This window comes from Antennarius striatus, chromosome 18 (genome assembly GCF_040054535.1).
Source record: "Antennarius striatus isolate MH-2024 chromosome 18, ASM4005453v1, whole genome shotgun sequence".
NCBI classification, from domain to species: Eukaryota; Metazoa; Chordata; class Actinopteri; order Lophiiformes; family Antennariidae; genus Antennarius; species Antennarius striatus.
The window spans coordinates 11,760,726-11,775,173 of record NC_090793.1 but is presented as its reverse complement, the minus strand read 5'-3'; the positions used below and the strand labels follow the sequence as shown (position 1 = coordinate 11,775,173).

Here is a 14,448-nt window from a genome sequence, read left to right as displayed (position 1 = left end):
CATGTATGAGGACTGTAAGACAGTGGTGAGGTGTGCTGTAGGTGTGACAGAGGAGTTCAAGGTGGAGGTGGGACTACATCAGCTCTGAGACCCTTCTTGGTCGCTATGGCAATGGACAGACTGACAGACGAGGTTAGACAGGAATCTCCATGGACTATGATGTTTGCAGATGACATTGTGGACTGTAGTGAGGGCAGGGAACGGGTGGAGGAGAAGCTAAAGAGGTGGAAGTTTGTCCTGGAAAGGTTAGCTGAAGGTTAGCTGCAGTAAGACAGAATAGATGTGTGTGAATGAGAGGGAAGTGGAAGAGTGAGGTTACAGGGAGGAGAGATCAAGAAGGTGGAGGATTTTAAGTACTTAGGGTAAACAGTCCAGAGCAATGAAGAGTGCGAAAAAGAGGTGAAAGGAAAGCCAAAAGGAAAAGAAGAATAAGTAGATGTACCCAACTCGATAATTTACACAAAAAATCTTATGCTACAACATAAAAGTCTGTGAAGGTAAACATAGCATAAAAATATCTTTTTACACTCAGTAAAATGTTTATTTTTCTTTCTTTATCTTTCCGTATCACAGTTTCGCATACCTTTCCTTTGGGAGTCCTGCTTTTCACGTTCAACTTTGGAGGACACTGCTGAAACGGATGACTTCTCTGCTTCCACTTAAGTTTTAAATTGAAAAAACATAAACTTTAAATATCTCCCAACAACCCAAGCTAGGAAACAGACCTAAACCAATATGGCAGGCAAGTGTTAAAGGTACAGGACCACATGCAATCATCTGCAATTGTTTTCCATTTTCTGAATTTGTGGCAAAAGTTTCTTTCTTTTATATTGAAACATATTCATGCAGTGACAGAATTAGGTGCTTACACAAATGACACTGTCATAACCAGAACTTATCCAACAAAGAATGCAGTCTTTTGATTCTATGAGCATTTATGAGATTAAGACTAATGATGGCCTAAAATCTTGCACAGCTCTTGCAGCCTCTTCCTCACAATTAACGGTGATTATTTTCTATAGCCTGAAGACATTAGACAACCACAGCAAGTTGAGCACATAAATTTCCCAGTACACTCAATCCATTATCACCTGCTTACAGATTGGTACACAAAAAGAGCATCCAGTATAGAAACACTTACAGCATTCTGTATGATTAGTTAATTACTCTACTGTACAAGCAAAAGTAAAGCCTCTCAAGATCCAAGACACAGCATCAGGCCACAAGAACTGTCATAAGTGCCACAAACGTACAGCGTCGGACTGACCAAAGCATCAAAGTAGTTAAACAAAGCATAGTATTTGCCACAAAAAGAGGTGTGCAGTTTTACAAGCTACAATAGAATCTGGAATCAAGCGAACACTAACAATGCTTCCAGTGCTAACAGATGTCAAAACATCAGACAAAAGCAATGCGGACATGTGGCGCATTACCTTCACCAGCCACTTTCTCTGGTAAGCCTCTCTGAATCTCCTGTCTGAGGAGGCACTGCTTAGGAACGAGTCCTGCAGATGGCAGTGTCACCGCTATAAAATTGAACACAAAATTGCACTCAAATAATTTAACTGGTAAATAATCATGCAGGAAGCCACTGAATTTAAATTATGCACATGTAAACCCCATCCAACAACATGTATCATTCTCACACCATCAACATGCCAACTTCATAGTTGGCACAAACATGAGGGTACATATTTCTTATTTGTAAATCTGCTACAATGAGAATAACGCAATAAAAAAAGAGAAAAAGACCAATATAAAAACTTCTCAGGACAAACTTAAAAAAACATGGAATTTGATGCAACTGAGGCACACAAACCTGTAAAGTAAAATACACAGTATAGTGACCTAAAAGAAATAATACTGCAAGAATACCGTCACTATATACGACACAAAGAGGCACACAAAAGAATAAAAAGAATACAAATAAAAGAATAAAAAGACTATCAAAAATGAAAGTAAAATAAATACTGCCAATTTCCCTCAATCTTTCTATTGCTTCTTTGGACTGTTGCCTCTTGGATTCCAGTTTAGTAGCGAAAAGCATACAGTAGATGACAGCTTTACACCTTAAAGGAAATACGTAATCTTTCTGTCACATCCTTCAACACCTACAGTACATTTTCTCATAATCAGTGAAAAACATCATTAAATGAAATTACTTACAACTCTTTATCTACTGGTTTAATTTGGGAAAAGAAATCAGCATGCACAATAGAACACAATAAGATACCCAACACAAAGTAAACAAAGACCAGTTAATGCACCTGATGAAATCTGCAAAAACAATCCATGGACCCATGTACATGCCAGCGGTAAAACACAGTGAAAAAGCAAATTCTGCAAAAAACTTTCATTTTAAGGTCTCAACTGCACACCACAAAAAAAAGGAAAATTCAAAAATAAAAAAGAAACTTCAAAATTCATCAACTAATAAAAACACACTGCCAATAAAGTAAATCAAATTCTATATATTGATTTACTACATACAATGTTGATGAGGAATCGGAAAACAGACAAAGGAAACAAAGAAAAGATAACACACCAAAAGCGGGTGTTTCAAATTGCTGCAGTCAAGATAATAAATGTGTATAACATCAAATTAACATGATTAGAAATTTAAATGTACAACAATAAATCTCCCATCACAAACTGTATTTTTCATAATTACAAAATCTAATAAAAAGGTAGATGTTTAAATGACAAATCCTCCTACCCGTAATTTTGAGGTTAGATGTGGTCTTCTGATCTCCACACACACAGCTGTAGTCTCCACTGTCTTCTGGTGACACTTTTGTGATCACAAGTTCATTCACAGAGGTCTTCTGTTCCATCTGGTACTTCTCTCCAGACCTAAGGATCTGTGTTCCCTTCTTCCATTCAACAGGGACTCCAGGTTTAGAGAGCTCACATCGTAGAGTAACACTGTTTCCCTCCTCAGCCTCCTGGTTCTCCAGCTTGTGTTTGAAGGTCACTGGTGGAACTGAGCATGTATCATTTGGTCTTGGTGAGTAACAAGTAGCATGCAACAGTAGAGTGGAAAAAAAATGCGTTTGAAGCAAAAATAAATAGCAGCTAGCTGGTTTAGTTTGTTTGACAGTATGTGCAAAAAGTTTATGGATTCCTGTACGTACAACATCAGTGTACAACACAATGAGATATTTTCTAAAACCATGAAAAGAATAGCAGCAATAACCATGGTCCACAAAAATGAAAAGCCATATGATGTAACGAAAGAGGACCCCACTTTTTGTGTTAGATTCTCAATTATACAACGTCAACAAAAAAAACTTGTTAAAAAATTCCGCAAAAATTACTTCTAGCATGTCATTCCACTGCATGAAACATGAACGAACAATCTCACAATTCTAATACAGGCACCCACTAAGATTTTGGGTGTTGTGAGTGAGTGAACAATTAATTTTTATGAGGTGAAAATGTATTTTATATGAATTTTCTTTTTAGATAATTGCAAAATACAAAACAGTGTGGAAGTTTGAATGACAAATCCTCCTACCCTTAACACTGAGGTTAGCTGTGGTCCTCTGGTCGCCACACACACAGATGTAGTCTCCACTGTCTTCTGGTGACACTTTGTTGATCGTGAGTCCATTCACAGAGGCCTTCTGTTTTATCTGGTACTTCTCTCCAGACCTGAGGATTTGTGTTCCCTTCCTCCATTCAACAGGAACTCCGGGTTTGGAGAGCTCACACTGCAGAGTAACACTTGATTCCTCCCAGACGTCCTGGTTTTCCAGTTTGTGTTTGAAGGTCACAGGTTGTGCTGAGTATGCATTTGTTGGTTAATATTAATGAAAATTGACTTGTGTGATAGAATGGTCAACTACAGCCTATAGACCAAATATATACGCTCACCAGTGGCAAATGCTATATAAATGCATTAATTTCATTTATAAATTGTAATGCCCTCAAGATACTTAAATTATAAATCCTCCTACCCTTAACACTGAGGTTAGCTGTGGTCCTCTGGTCTCCACACACACAGCTGTAGTCTCCACTGTCTTCTGGTGACAATTGGTTGATCATGAGTTCATTCAAAGAGGCCCTCTGTTTCATTTGGTACCTCTTTCCAGCCCTCAGGATCTGTTTCCCCTTCTGCCACTCCACTGGAACTCCAGCTTCGGACAGCTCACAGCACAGAGTAACACTGGCTCCCTCCTCAGCCTCCATGCTCTTCAGCTGCTCTATGAAGGTCGGCAACAATGCTGTACAACCACAGTTTCATGTCTTGTCAAAATGAGGTGAAATGAATAGATTAACACAAGTCATATTGTCAAGGCAACAGGAATAGATCTCCTTCGGGAAAAGCAACTTAAACACTCAAGATGTTGTTAAAATGAGTCCATACCATTGACTTTTACAGTTGCGGATGTCTTCTCATCCCCACACACACAAGAATACTCTCCACTATCTTCAGACTTCAGATTTTTAATTTGAAGTTCACAGGAGGTCTCCCTCTGTTTCATTTCATACTTCTCTCCAGCTTTGAGAATTTCTGAGCCTTTCTTCCACTGAACATGAGCTGCAGGTTTTGATAGCTTGCAGCAAAGTGTCACCGTCTCCCCTTTGTTTTTCTCCTGGTTCTTGAGATTTTCAGTAAAACTGGCAGGAATAGCTAAAAAAAAATTAACAATGACTTGATAATATAGAATAGGCTGTTACTGTACATGCTGTTTTGTAATGCTTGAGAATGGAAAGCCTGTAGATTTAAAGAAGATGTGGAAGTGATGCTCCAGTCAAAAACAATTTAGTCTCCATATAATTCCCAAGAGTTAGCATGGTTGATCTTTTTTGATGAAAGTTTATCTAAAATGCTGCACGTACAAACAGAACCGAACCCTTTCATTGCAATACAACAGTATTACATACCAGGATGGTATACCAACACAGGAGATTTTCATTTGGAATTAGGTCACTATGAAATATTTCAACATAGTCATGCTTGTCTCAATTTGTCGATGCACAAACTTTCAATCATACAGACAGTTAGACAAAAAGGACAGAATTGCGCAAAAAATACATTTGACTGTGACTATACTAATGACCATCAGGCAAATCAGTAGGGACGGATAGACGGACGGACAGACAGACAGACAGATACTTTATTAATCCCTGAGGAAATTACACATATATAACATAAATAACAGATAAATACTGGCTAAACCTCAGGGAAAAAAAGACACACTGACAACACAGGACAGGACATACCAGAAGACATACACTAAACTAACAGGACATATACTAAACTAAAATATAAACAGTATAAAAAGAATAAAAGTGATAGATAGCAGGAGGCCCACCTGGTGGTTAAGGTACCACCAGGCTAACATCCCATCTCCTCCCCTCCTTTCAACCACTTGCTGACCTAAACTTATTCGCAGTGATCATGTGGCAAGGATCATTTCATTTATATTTAATAGTTGAATGCTATAGCTGACATTCTATTGGCTGTAAAGTTCTGACATGGTTTTCACACAAAAGTAAGGATATGTGAAATCTGAGCATAGATGTCTCAACAGCCCACAATGTGAGGAAATAGGATGAAGCTGGATTACAGGACATACAGTATAAGGATAAATATACATGGAGTGCAAGCAAGCAGAAGCTGAGCTACGCAAGCAGGGAAATATGAGTGAAAAATCAAGTTTTTCGAGGATTTTTTTTGATGATATCTGCTCTGAAATTGTCACATTTTTTACCTTAAATTCCTCAAACAGAATTACGAAAGAGAAGAAGCTGTGCAAAGCAAAGACTTACCCGGACACGGTGGACAAACATACAGGTTCATGCATACGTTCTTACCATTAACTGTTACTTTTGCCATGCTCTTGGCTGTGCCCACATCACAAGTGTAGATATCAGTGTCTTTCTCCTCCAGATGTTTGATGGTAAGAGTTAAGAGCTTCTCCTTCTGGGACATTTCGTATCGACCCCCAGCCTTGAGTTCTGTGTGACCTTTAAGCCATATTACAGTGGATGGAGTTTGTGAGGTCTCACATTGCAGGGTCACAGAGCTGGTCTCATCTGCCTGACTATCCTTTAAGGCTTTAGTGAATTTATGGATTGGTTCTGGAAACAGAAAATATTTTTGTCATAACTTAGACAAAGAATTGCATTGCAAGATTAATGTGTGGTTACAAAAAATGAGGCAATCCAAGAAGAAGTTCCATATCTCCTTTAGAATTACATCACAATGTTGTCATAGTTAGTTTTGTGTGTTAACAGCAGTAGTCTTCAGACTCACCCTTAATTTCTAGCTTAGCTTTCGTGGTTGGACCTTCAACAACTTCACAACAGTACTCTCCAGAGTCTTGAGCAGACGTATTATGGATGGTCAACCTCCTGATCTTATCCTCGTGACTAATGTTAAACTTTAGGCTCTTTCTGATGGATTTTCCTTCCTTGGTCCATTTAACAGTGGAACTAGCCTGTGCCACCTCACAAGTAAATACGGCATCTTCCCCTAGGACAACGCTGACATTCTGTAGTCCTTTCACCACGTATAAAGCTTTGTCTGCATGTATAGACAATATAATACACAAACACACACACACACACATATAGTTAGTTAATATATATATATATATATATATACTGTATATACAGTATACACACACACACACACACATATATATATATATATATACTGTATATATGTGTGCACACATATACGTGTGTGTATAAAACTTAATGATATGTGTGTGTGTGTGTGTGTGTGTGTGTGTGTGTGTGTGTGTGTGTGTATATATGTGTATATATATATATATATATACGTTGGTGACTTTGTCAGGTCCTCTTATATTCAGCTTACCTTCGACTGTTAATGTTGCTTTGGAGCTGAGGTCTTTTATGGTAAAGATCACCTCTCCAGCATCAGCAGGTGTGACATCCTTAATGTTCAGCATATACTTGCGTCCTTTAACGGCAACTTTGAAGCGGCCTCCGTTTGTAATTGTTAAGCCGTTAAGAGTCCAGGAACACTCATCTGCGCTCTCACGAGATAAGATGCATTCAAAGCTACACGCTTCACCCTCATTCACCTCAGCTGATTTCAACCATTTGGTAATTCCTATGCCAATCTCTGTGTTTGAGATAGAATATATATAAATAATGTTGTACAACAATATCATAATTATGCATGAGGTCTGACAGTGAATCTATGCATCTCAAATAGCACCAACCTCGTACAGTGACCTTTGCTTTGGAAATCTCAGTTCCAAGATCACAAGTATACTCTCCAGCATCTTCTTTGGTGACATCCTTGATGATCAGTCCCAAAGATTTGCCTGTATGAAAAAGCTCGTACTTTGGTCCTGCCTTCAATACTTTACCTTCTTTTCTCCATGTAGGAGAAACCCTGGGCTTAGATGCCTCGCATGTCAGAGTGATTATGCCTTTTTCCTCTCCAATGACGTCATCCAGAGACTTGAGGAATACAGCACGTTTCTCTAATGGGGAAGTGATAACACGACCAGTAGGCTGTGATTTCCTGCCTTGAGTTATATTCCTACAGAAATAAACTTTTTGTGTGCTTGTACAACCAGCACACAATGATTTCTTACCTTTTACTCTAAGTGTCACAGACTCTTTCACCTTGCGGACTTGAAAGGCGATGGCCCCCCCATCCTGAGGTGCCAAATTCTTCAGTGTGAGCTTGTGAACCTTGCCTTCATGAGTGATGCTGTTGACGTCATTAGTGAAGAGCACCTTGTCATTTAGAAGCCACTGTGCCTCTTCATCTGCATAGTTAATTTCACAGGTAAAAACGGCATCGCTATCTTCATCAACCTCCATGTCAGCCAAGTGTTTGGTGACCTTGATTTCACGCTCTGGTCAAAAAGCAGAAACAGGATGACTATTGACCACTTTATTATAATTTAAATCAAGTTTAAAAAGAGAGTTTTGTGTTATATTTGAAGTATTCTATTTACAGTATTGTGTTATATTTACAGTACCTTCAACAAAAAGAGTGCCTGTAGTTTTAGCAGGTCCAGACTGACAACAGTACTCTCCACTGTCTTCCACAGTCAAACTCTGAATAGTTAGTTGAGCTCTTGTAGCATCTTTCTTCATGTTATATTTCTCAGATGGTGCCAGAGGTACCTGACCTTTGAACCACTTTACCTCTTTCAGTGAGGCTGAAAATTTGCAGGTGAGTATGGCTGAGCTTTTCTCTTTCGCCTTCACATTTTTGATGGGATCTGCAACCTCAAGTGGACGCTCTGAATGTGAGGAACAGGATGTGTTTAGACATATTTATTTATAACAGTACTACTGTAGCCAAATGTTGTACAGATGTGACTTGATATTTACCCTTGATTGTGAGCTGGGCTGAAGATTTGCTCTTCCCAGCTGTAAACTGCACAGGCCCTGTCATTGATGCTTTGGTCTTTTTGAATGTGAGACGGTGCAAAGTGCCCTCTTTCTCCATTTCAACATCAGTGCTCTCCTGTACAGCCACTCCACTCAGAGTCCAAGTGGGAGGCTTCACCAGCTCCATGCTGATTTCAACCTCAAAAACAGCCGCGAAGGGTTCTGTCACTTCTATAGAACTAAGTTCCCTTACAATACTGATGGACTGTTCTGTAGAGGGCAAGAACAGATAGATATTACTCAGTCTAGTGTAAAATACTGTTTCATAAAATAATGCAAAATTGATTTGAAACATTGATTTAGCCCTATGTAAGTCCTTAATGAATTGGCTAATTCCATATATTTTATAATACTGCAAATGATGCTCTAAACTTCAATATTTATAATCTGAGATACGACTAGCACTGTAAGACATGATGAAAACACAACAACTATATTCTGACTGAACTAGATATTGTCCGCGTCAAAAATTTTCTACATATATTATTTTCAAACGAGGCTGAGATTTTGGTACTGCAAAATTTTGTAGCATACCAGCCATTCATTCATTCATTTTCTGCCGCTTCATCCGCCGTAGCGGGTCACGGGGAGCTGGAGCCTATCTCAGCTGGCATAGGGAGTGAAGGGGGGGACACTCCGGGCATGACGCCAGTGCACCGTGGAGCCACACAAAGACAGACAACCATGCACACACACACTCACTCATTCCTACGGGCAATTTGGGACCGGCCAATCAACCTGATGTGCATGCTTTTGGAGGTGGGAGGAAGCCGGAGAACCCAGAGAGAACCCACACAGAGCATGCGGGACTTGAACCCGGACCCGCCATGTTGTGAGGCGACAGTGCTACCCACTGCGCCACCGTGGCGCCCAGCCAGCCATTCAGCAATTCAATAATATAATATGGCAATAACAATAGCAATAATTATCCCAAAAAAATTAGCTTAATAAGAGCCCAAGTATGATTACTATTAAAGGTGCAGAATTGTCTCACCTAAGCATCACTGTTTCATAAGACTCAAGTTTGAACTCTACTGGTGATTATTATGGCAAATTAAAAGGGCGTCTTTGTCTGCAGTTAACTGTATAATGAAATGATATAAATATAAAATATGATCAAAATCACAGTGACCATAAGATACATGAAAAAGGTTATTTAATGATTTGCACTGCAAATCATTTGCCACAATTAAGGGTCAGCATTATTTGTTTGACATTAAAGCATATATTTACTTCTAATATCTATATCTTTTGACCAATACTTATTGGCCACTCATTTTCACAAATAATTGAAAATTATAATCCTCTCTTATCTTTTTAAATGGGTGAACTAGCAATTTTTTTAGGTTGCCCAATACTTATTGGCCCCACTGTAGCTACTTTCTTTTCAGCAGTCTCTGTAACCTGCAGCCACAATACCACAACTGAAACTGCTGCAGAGAGTTAAGCCAACACTTAATGTATGATTTTGATCTTCGTCCGTGGTCTTTAATATACAGTAATACACTCCCAAATTTTGCATTAAGACCAAAGCAGAAAAGTAACCAACAGATAAGTAGCTGAATTAATTAACAATTATTTACAATTAGTGCAACAATTCCTCATGTTAGATACAGACAGACAGACAGACAACAGGGAACCTCATTGACAAGGAGTCTGATGGCTGGGTTTGTATAAATACCTTAAAGTACATGCATTTACACAGTCATAAACATAATCGCCCTACAACTAATGAACATGAAAATACATACAACCAATCATCATCATCATCGTCTTCCATTGTGTTACCTTCCACCAGAAGTTTACAGGATGTCTTGTCATCCACGGCATCACAGGTATACGTGTCTTCATCACCGTCATCCACATCGTTGATGGTGAGTTTTCGGTAGATATCTTCACTTTTAATCTCGTACTTTTTGCTGGGTTGGATCTCCATTTTGTTCTTGAACCACTTCACCTTTGCACTGGCACGTGATACTTGGCATTCAAGATGACCACGATGCTTATACATCGCTATCTTATCCCTGAGTGTCTTCACAAACTTGACAGGAAGTTCTACAGTGGCAATAACACTAAATCAATGAAAACTATCACATCTATCTCAGAGGAAGCCAAAAGGCTGTTAGTGGCAAGCCCTTGTCAAAGCCTGCTTTTTGCTTAATCGCAAGAGCAACACTCGCAAATAGATTATTAATAGTCAAAGCAAATTGACCTATTTGAAATCGAACATCAATTCTTCTGATGTGCCATCTGATCTTATTAGCCAGCATAACTGTGACTACCTCACGCCTCATATACATATATTGTATAGCGTTCCAATAAAACTTCCCTAAAAGGCACATAATTATGGGCTATTACACCTGCTCAATAAACCCGCATATATAGACTTACAATCAATTAAAAGATAAAACTATGAATAAACAGAAAGCAGTCAATCGGGGTTCCTTTGCCATCAGGCCTCAATGAGGCACAACAATACAAATGCAAGCTGCAATTGGATTTTCTATCTCACAGAGCACTAAAATTTGTGCAACCTTAAAATTTTCGGCGAAGGTCACTTTATATAGTGATGACTAAGAGTAAATGCAAACCCGATCAGAAGTTTTTTTGATAGAATAATATAGTAACTGTTTACCATCATGGTCACTGGCATTTAATCATTAAAAACATTCTAACAGCTATATTATGTAGAAATCAGAAAATTTCCATTTGCAACCACACTTGAAAATTGTAAAGAAAAAAGGTTAGCTAATCCATGCAACAGTGTGCCTTGCAATGTTATGCAATCACAGACCGATGTTGCCCGCAGACTATTTTACCTTTCACTTTAAGCTTGGCAGTTGAAGAGACCTTTTCAGCTGTGAATTTAATTTCGCCATTATCTCCTGGAGTGACAGACCTAAACAGCAGTATATAGGCTCTGCCTGGAATAAGAAGATAACAGATTAAACCATACAATCCCATTATTGATCAATAATAAATTATTAGGTAGATCCTACAACATGACGTGAATTCACAGGTGGGTGAATCACCTTGGATTACTATGTTCTCAGTGACTTACCATCTTGTCTCATCTTGATGTTGTCACTAGCTTTGAGTTTGATACTTCCTTTGTACCACTGGCAGTCCACTTCATCATGTGAGACTTCACAGACAAATGTAACACTTTCCTTCTCCATCACCTCCACATCCTCAAGCTTCTTAACAATCTTAATATCTCTGGCTGCACAGAAAATGCATGTCACGGTATTTCTATACATGAAAAATTGTCACAGTGTCCCCTCAATAATAGAGCTTAATTGAATTTGTGTGCTTCTTTGCATCATTTATAATTACCATGAACGGTAAGTTTGGCGGCGGTGTTATCATCAGTAGTACGACAGAGGTAAGTGCCCGAATCTTCAGGGGAGCATTTATTAACTACTAAGGAGCGCTTTCGGCCCAAGGAACGGATACTCAAGTTTCTCCCTGGTTTCAGTTCCACAGCATCCTGTGAATTTAAACAGTTTACCAAATTTAAAACACTGCTTTTACTGGACATTTCTCAAATTACATTACAGCAAATCAAAACATAATACCTCACCTTGAACCATTTAACATCTGCATTTGTTCTGGATACTTCACATTCAAAAGTAACCTTCTCCTTCTCACATACACTGAGATCCATAATGGGCTTGGAGATCATAGCAGGAGGTTCTGTAGCAACAATACATTATCAAAATGTGTCTAAATTATGAATCTTCACGCAAAATGAGTGATGCATGATAACAAATAATTGCTAAACCAATAGAGGTAGCCCTCACCTGTCACGCTCAGTTTGGCGGAAACATGAACTCCATCTGCTTGAAAGGTAACAGTTCCTGCATCCTCCATTTTGAGATTGGACAATGTCAAGGCGTGTTTCTTTCCCAAGGTTGTAACACGGCAATTTGACCCTGACCTTAACTTGGATCCATCCTTGGTCCATGAGCCTTCAACATCTTCCTGACTGAGTTCTACCTCAAATGTTACTGTCTCTGTCTCCCGTGCCTTGGTGTCTATTAGGCCCTTTATTACCTTGATCTTCTTCACTAAAGGAGGAAAATGTTATATAGTCAAGGTTTTTTGAACACGTAAGTCATCAAATTTATATTCAATATCAAGTGGAAGACATTATCTTTCTATGGTTATGTCCTTAAATATTGTATGTTCTATGTATTGCAAAAAAAAGCGTCTTACTCTCCACACTGAGTTTGGCCTGGGTTTTATCATCCAGAGTTTCACAAGAGTAGATACCCCAGTCAGCCTGAGTTACACTCTTGAAGACCAACACCTGTTTAGCTCCATCTACTCGGATCTCGATATTTCCTGTAGGCTGAAGAACTACGCTGTTCTTCATCCATCTAACTTCATCCGATGGCTTGCTGAGCTCCACCTCCAGCTTCACCTCACTCTGTTCCTCTGCTGTGTGGTTGTCTAGCTTTTTCTTAAATGTCACAGGTTCATCTAATGGAAAGAAATTTAAAAAGCTTGAGGAAACTATTCCGCATGATGTAAAATGACATTTTAATGAAATGAGCATACTCTTACGTTGTAATTGCAGCGTAGCTTTACAGGTTTTGCCTTCTGCATCAACACTAATTTCTCCAGCGTCCTTCTGGTTAACAGAGGTGATGGTGAGTGAATGGCTGCTGCCACCATGCTCAATCTTATACTTGGGTCCAGCAGTGATGGGTATACTGTTATGGAACCATCTAACACTTGCATCTGATGGGGTGACCGTGCACTTGAAAATAGCTTCTTTTCCTTCTCTTGCAGCCACATTGTTCAGTTTAGTGGTCAGTCTCACCAATCTGGGAGCTAAAGTGAATGTGTGAGAACAAATGAAGAGTTTTCAAACCTTGAATTTTTTTTTTGTTTACTTCAATGATTACTTACCTTTTGTGGAGACTTTAGCAGATGTCTTTTGATTCCTACATTCACAGCTGTATTGTCCTTCATCTTCTTTGGTCATGCCAGTCACAGTGAGGACTCTCTGAGGACCATCTGTCCTAATACAGAACCTACCACCAGGCTTAACCTCACGACCATCACGCTGCCACATAACATCCCCTTTGGCTTGATTTAGTTCACACACCAGGCTAAGTGTACCTCCCAACTCCACAGTAGCAGATTTCAAAGGGACAACAAACTTCAAATCTGCATCTGAAATTTTTTAAAAATATGATTGATCGAAATACAAAAAAAATCTTTGTAAATTCTGTACAGCAATGTCAGAATTTTAAAGACTTCTATGACTTACCTTTAACTTGAACTTTGAACTCTAGTTTGTCATCAGCAGTTTGACATGTGTATGAACCACTGTCTTTAGATTCAGCTGATTTTACTATCAGAGTACGAGAACAGCCTTCTTGTTTCATTTCATATTTGCTGCTCTCCTTGAGTTCAACGCCATCTCTAAACCACCTCACACCACCACTAGCTGCAGTCAGCTCAGTGGTCAAAATAATGTTTTCACTTGCTTGAACAACACATGTATCGCTGACAGGCTTCTTCCGGAACTTTGTAGGTATATCTAAAGAGAAGTGACAGCTGTTTTACTTTGAACAAGAAAATTATCAGTTTGTGACAAAATGTATTACTGTCGACATAAATCTTACCTGTAATCTGCAGCCTAAACACCAGCTTCTCTGCTCCAGCCCCGCATGTGTACTCTCCAGCATCTTTTTTCTCCATTTTTTGAATCACCAATTCACGGTTCTTGCCCTTTGACTCAATGTGGACTGCCTTGCTGGAGGTCAGAAGTTTGCCATCTTTGTACCATTTCACTTCTACCTTTGAATCAGAAACTTCACAGCTCAGGGTGGCTTTCTGTGAGAGAGTAGCTTTCACTTCTTTCTGGACAGATTCCTTGTTTGAGAAGCCAACTGGGGCATCTGTCAAGCAAAGAAAACATCTGATGTGAAAATAATGACATAAGAAATTAGCCGCCTCGAAATGCATAGCGTATAAAATTAATTTAATCCAAACGGGGAGCAGTGCTACCAAACAAATATACAAATTCACATTGCAATT

General features: G+C 39.0%; 1 protein-coding gene across 1 annotated transcript in view; it reads right to left on the bottom strand.

Annotated features, from left to right (window-relative positions):
* obscnb (obscurin, cytoskeletal calmodulin and titin-interacting RhoGEF b) overlaps positions 1-14,448 on the bottom strand; it is a 68,103-nt gene that overhangs the window by 44,358 nt on the left and 9,297 nt on the right. Inside the window, exons 13-34 of the mRNA XM_068340393.1 lie at positions 14,034-14,309; positions 13,676-13,948; positions 13,312-13,578; positions 12,964-13,233; positions 12,613-12,879; positions 12,198-12,464; positions 11,978-12,090; positions 11,731-11,884; positions 11,456-11,617; positions 11,214-11,318; positions 10,183-10,449; positions 8,335-8,604; positions 7,977-8,243; positions 7,584-7,850; positions 7,203-7,469; positions 6,833-7,102; positions 6,266-6,535; positions 5,824-6,090; positions 4,370-4,636; positions 3,960-4,226; positions 3,518-3,784; positions 2,717-2,983 (exon numbers count right to left, since the gene is read on the bottom strand). Coding sequence (XP_068196494.1) covers positions 2,717-2,983; positions 3,518-3,784; positions 3,960-4,226; positions 4,370-4,636; positions 5,824-6,090; positions 6,266-6,535; positions 6,833-7,102; positions 7,203-7,469; positions 7,584-7,850; positions 7,977-8,243; positions 8,335-8,604; positions 10,183-10,449; positions 11,214-11,318; positions 11,456-11,617; positions 11,731-11,884; positions 11,978-12,090; positions 12,198-12,464; positions 12,613-12,879; positions 12,964-13,233; positions 13,312-13,578; positions 13,676-13,948; positions 14,034-14,309 — 5,367 coding nt within the window. The remainder of the gene's footprint in view (positions 1-2,716; positions 2,984-3,517; positions 3,785-3,959; positions 4,227-4,369; positions 4,637-5,823; positions 6,091-6,265; positions 6,536-6,832; positions 7,103-7,202; positions 7,470-7,583; positions 7,851-7,976; positions 8,244-8,334; positions 8,605-10,182; positions 10,450-11,213; positions 11,319-11,455; positions 11,618-11,730; positions 11,885-11,977; positions 12,091-12,197; positions 12,465-12,612; positions 12,880-12,963; positions 13,234-13,311; positions 13,579-13,675; positions 13,949-14,033; positions 14,310-14,448) is intronic.